We start from the raw sequence: 5,000 nt of genomic DNA on the forward strand, positions 1-5,000 counted from the left end.
TGATGCCCTGGCCTAGGGACCAGATGTGAGGTCTCCTTGTCCAACAATTAGATATTTAGCAAACACATTTCCATTTCACGCATTAGCTTTTCTCGCTCCTCATCAAAAGCTTATCTGGGTGAACATTTTCCCCTGAAGGCTGCGGCATTAGCACCCCACAACACACCACAGGATCACCGGGGCTTCTCTTTATACCAGGTACCTGTTCCTCATTGTGCCAATTAGCAGTAATATGATATGAGAGGAGTGATGTGGACCACCAGCTCCTCCAACATCCAGGGTGGTCTCCTTGTGGTCCTCAGATGGGGGGAGAGAGAAGGGGACCACCTAGGGTGGTCTCCTTCTTCAACAACTGTTCCCCTTCCCTCTCAACCTCTCTTTTCTCTCCCTTTCCCTCTTGCCAACATCCTCAGCACCCAGGCGTCTGGAAGTCGATCCAGATCCAGGCTCATCAATCAAGCCCAGAGAGAGTGTTTGCCCAGAGTTGAGCCCAGCCAGACCATATCAGCTGAGTCTCAAGCCTCCATGTACACACTGAATGACATCCTGGGCCGATTGTGTTGAAGTCCTGAAACTGCGGCTGTCTTATGTCAACACAATAAAGAACCAAGGAACTAACTTAAAGGAAAGAAAGAAGAATAAAACACATTGAAGTCGTCGAAAAATCCGGTTTTGAGTCTGAGCTCGATTTCTGTGGAGCTTTGAGGAGGAAAGGCATCCCAGGAGCAGGAGTGACCATGACTCTGTCTGAAAGATGAACCAGCCCACAGCTAGCTAACCTCTAGTCCTGACCCAGCCCATACGCCTCTCCCGGCTACGGCAACATTTCCTAGTGGCCTACTCTGGTGACCACGTTGGTGCTGCTGGTGCGTCCGCTGGTGACCAGCAGATCAAGAAGAGCTCAAGGCACTTGTGCTGCCCTCTGCCCTTGTGACGGGCTGTGTTGATTGATACCTTCAGGGAGCACACAGAGCAGGTTCCTCCGCACGTTCAGCTCTCTCAGGGCCTTCAGGCGTCCGATGTGTCTGGGCAGGGTGCTGAGCTCGTTACAGCTCACGTCCTGCAGGGGGAAGGCAAACCGGATCATCATCATCACCATGGCAACCAGCGGGAAATACCATAGCAACCGGATCAGCATCACCATGGCAACCGTGGTAAATAGCGTGGCATCCGTATCAGCATTGCCATCCATGGCAACCATTCAAAAAGGCATCACTGAATGTAATCATATAAATAGCATTTATTAACACAAACATTTGATAACACTGTATAACATGTATTAAATAAATATGAGTGTGGTGGTTTTCAAATCAATAATGTTTGTGTGTACATATATATATATATGTGTGTGTGTGTGTGTGTGTGTGTGTGTGTGTGTGTGTGTGTGTGTGTGTGTGTTGTGTTGTGTTAACGTGTATATGTGTGACTGTTTGTGTGCGTGTGTTTGTTATGTTGTGTTGATTGTGTTTTGTAAACGTGTATAGGTGTGTGTGTGTGTGTGTGTGTGTGTGTGTGTGTGTGTGTGTGTGTGTGTGTATGTGAAGGTGTGTGTGTATGTGGGTGGGGAAGTCCTACCAGCTCCATGAGGTGGTGTAGCTGGGCAATAGCGTCTGGCAGGCTGACTAGTTTGTTGTTGCTGGCGTTGAGAACACGCAGCGGCAGCCGGCTCAGACATGCTGGGAGCACGCTCAGCTGGTTACGACTGGTCACATAGACGTGCACACACACACACACACACACACACACACACACACACACACACACACACACACACACACACACACACACACACACACACACACACACACACACACACACACACACACACACACACACGGTTAGTTTGTGTGAATTCTGGCCCAAGATCTCCATCTTCCACAACATGGCAGGGAAGGGTTGTCCTACTTTACCATAGTGTATTGTATACCATAGTGTAATGATACTATAGTGTACTATATACTATAGTGACTACAGTTTTGGTGTGAATTCTCAAACAGAGAAATTAAAAAGAATGTATGAATCGCTAAAGCAATGGTTTCACCTCGTTCCATTTTCATCCCCCTCCCTGCAGCCAGAGCCCTGTCTCAGACCCCCCACTGTTAGTTGACCAAACAGCTTATATGATGACACCTTTTGCTTGCCCTCACCCCCTTGCGCCACATCCCTGTCTCTGAACCCCCCCACCATCAGCTGATCAAACAGTTAATGATGACACCTTAGCCCTTCCCTCAACCCCCTCCCTGCCAGACCCCTGTCTCCGTCCCCTGCTGTTAGTTTATCAGACAGTGAATACTTCCCATCTTCATCCATGTCTTAATCCCCCACACTGTTAAACATCTGTCTCTAAAGCGCTTTGCACAGTCGCGTATTGCCCGCCCGTACGCAATTTCCCGTACGTGAGTTCACGCCCACTATCGCGCTGCAAGCATATATAGTTGCGGATCTGAGACACGCCAGTACGTGCAGTCTTCTCCTGAACAGAGCATTCTCACCTGTGCTTAAATAATAGTTGATGGGCCAGTAGTTATAGATTCTATAGCCAGTATGATCAACAGACACATACCACCTGTGCTTAGACAACTTTTTTGTAATCGTTGAAAAAAAATAGAGTAGAGAAAAATCGGACATTGCAAAACATTGCAAATCAGTCATGTTCATGTGACTGTCCATGTATAGTGTCACATCGGATCTGATATCGGATCCGTATCATACAGACTCCTGTAGAGGCGCACTTGCTCAGCAACTCGACCCTTCGAGTTGAAGCTATCGGATCCGTATCATACAGACTCCTGTAGAGGCGCACTTGCTCAGCAACTCGACCCTTCGAGTTGAAGCTAACCCTTCGAAATCATCCATTCTTGCTCTCTGTGGTTTTTCCGGTCTGTCTGTCCACTCGTACGCCAAGTGACAGTGGATCCGAGCCATCAGAGCGACAGCCCATGCACGGGGCACGTGACCGCAATTTTGCCTGATGCGCGGCTCGCACATTCTCTCATGTGCGACTGTGCAGCGCGCTTAACCCCGGTCTGCTCTTGAGGAGAGTAGATCAAACCATGAATGTGGCTTCACCCATGTCCTGTGCCCATCCCCCTCCTCGCCAGAACCTCTGTCGCTCACTGGGGGTTGAGGGGTTGACATTAGCATTAAATGGCTTTCTTTTATTTTAGTCCAAGTCCAACAACAGATCCCTCCAAAGACCAGATGGTCTGCGTGCCAATCTTACCAAGGCATCACACCCAGACAATTGTTCAACCCAGAGAGGGTGTAGGCGGTTTGTGATTGGCCCTTTCTGTTTAAGGCTGACCCAATAGGAAACAGGGGGTTACACCTTTTGGTATGTTTAACTCAGAAAACAGGAAATGATTGGAAGTTATCCGATAGCCCCTGTCATGTATTTTGATATACTGCTGTTTGGAATGAATTAAAAACACAATGGGAGAGGACATGATAATGGGAGAGGAAACACAATAGTAGAGAGAGTAACGCGAAGTAGCACAGTGTCATATCAAGAGAGAATTACACAGATCTCTCTCACTCTCTCACTCTCTGTCTGTCTTTGTCTTTGGTTGGTTGTGTATCCTGGATGAGCTCACGAATAAAGCACTGAATCAGACGACTCGACTCTGTGGTATGTTTGGTAGAAACACACTTTGAAACTGCACCTTGATTTGAACAAACTTCTTCCCCATCCTCTCCTCTTCTCTCCTCTCCTCTCCTCCCTCTCCTCTTCCCTCCTAATGTCCTAACGTCTGTTCCCTCCCCTCTCCGCTGCTTGTGTTCTCTATCCCAGCCTCTTCTCTTCTCTGCATACGGTTGCATAGCAGCATTTATTTCCAGCCCTATGAGGTAGTCTGTCATTGATAACAACATTGAATAGAAAGTATGCACGTGTCACCTGGACCCTGTGTGTATGTGTGTGTTTGTGTGCACGGGTACCTCAGGTTCAGACAGGTGAGGGCCTGTAGACTGATGATGTTGTCGGGAATTGTCCTGATGCAGTTGTGATAAAGGTTGAGTGTTTCCAAGGCAATCAGGTGACAGATCTCTGAGGGCACATCTGCCAGGCGGTTCTTAGACAAGTCTGAAAAAGAGAGAGAGAGAGAGAGAGAGAGAGAGAGAGAGAGAGAGAGAGAGAGAGAGAGAGAGAGAGAGAGAGAGAGAGAGAGAGAGAGAGAGAGAGAGAGAGAGATTTACAATCATAGTTTCATCACATTGTTCTAGTCTGTGTATATCACACCTGTAATTATAGATACCCACCACTAGGTGTCTTCTTACATCCCCACCACCCAGCTCAATGCAAGAGCTGTGGAGTGGGCATGTCAGAGGAGGAAGAGTGCACGAGGAGCCGTGCACGAGGAGTCGTGCACTAGCACCAGAACAAAGCGTAACAGATCCAAATCAGAACTTGCTGACTGGACAGAACACCAGCTGGTGGAGGATACAGGATACTAGGATACACCACCAGCAAACACAGTAATAAGTCCAGTACAATTTGTTTTTACTTTTGATTTTACCTGGTAAGTCTCGTTAAGATTAAAAATGAACCTGGCCAAAAATGCATGATAAAAAAAACGAAACAACATTGAGGTCAATGACAAGTACAGAATAACACAGAATGAAACAGACACACAACATCTCACATAGGGCGCACTCACACCAGGCCATCTGTACCATGCCCGAGTACGTTTGCCCCCTAAAGTCTAGATCTTTGGCTAGTGTGAGCACGCCATCCGTACTCAAGTACAGTTCAATTCTGTGGCCTCAGTACTTCGGAGAGGTGTGCTCAGCCCACGGTACAGATGCTATTGAGCCGACACGCGCACACGCACGGATACGCAACCTATATGTACAAGAGGCAACTGTACTCAGGCCCAGTTGAGATTGCCTAGTGTGAGCACAGGCCAGCGGCACAGTGGGGGGGGGGGGGGCAATCGGATTTGAGTACGGTAAAGTAAGTAAGTAAGTAAGCTTTATTTGTACAGCGCCTTTCACAGACCAGG

General features: G+C 48.0%; 1 protein-coding gene across 3 annotated transcripts in view; it reads right to left on the reverse strand.

The window, feature by feature from the left end:
• The window catches only part of lrch1 (leucine-rich repeats and calponin homology (CH) domain containing 1), a 33,291-nt gene that overhangs the window by 21,978 nt on the left and 6,313 nt on the right, over positions 1–5,000 (reverse strand). For all 3 annotated transcript variants that reach the window (XM_084478582.1, XM_084478581.1, XM_084478583.1), the window contains exons 2-4: positions 3,937–4,081; positions 1,576–1,702; positions 955–1,060 (exon numbers count right to left, since the gene is read on the reverse strand). In XM_084478582.1, the coding sequence (XP_084334708.1) occupies positions 955–1,060; positions 1,576–1,702; positions 3,937–4,081 (378 nt within the window). The remainder of the gene's footprint in view (positions 1–954; positions 1,061–1,575; positions 1,703–3,936; positions 4,082–5,000) is intronic.

This window comes from Micromesistius poutassou (genome assembly GCF_964030765.1).
Source record: "Micromesistius poutassou genome assembly, chromosome: 14".
Taxonomy (NCBI): Eukaryota; Metazoa; Chordata; class Actinopteri; order Gadiformes; family Gadidae; genus Micromesistius; species Micromesistius poutassou.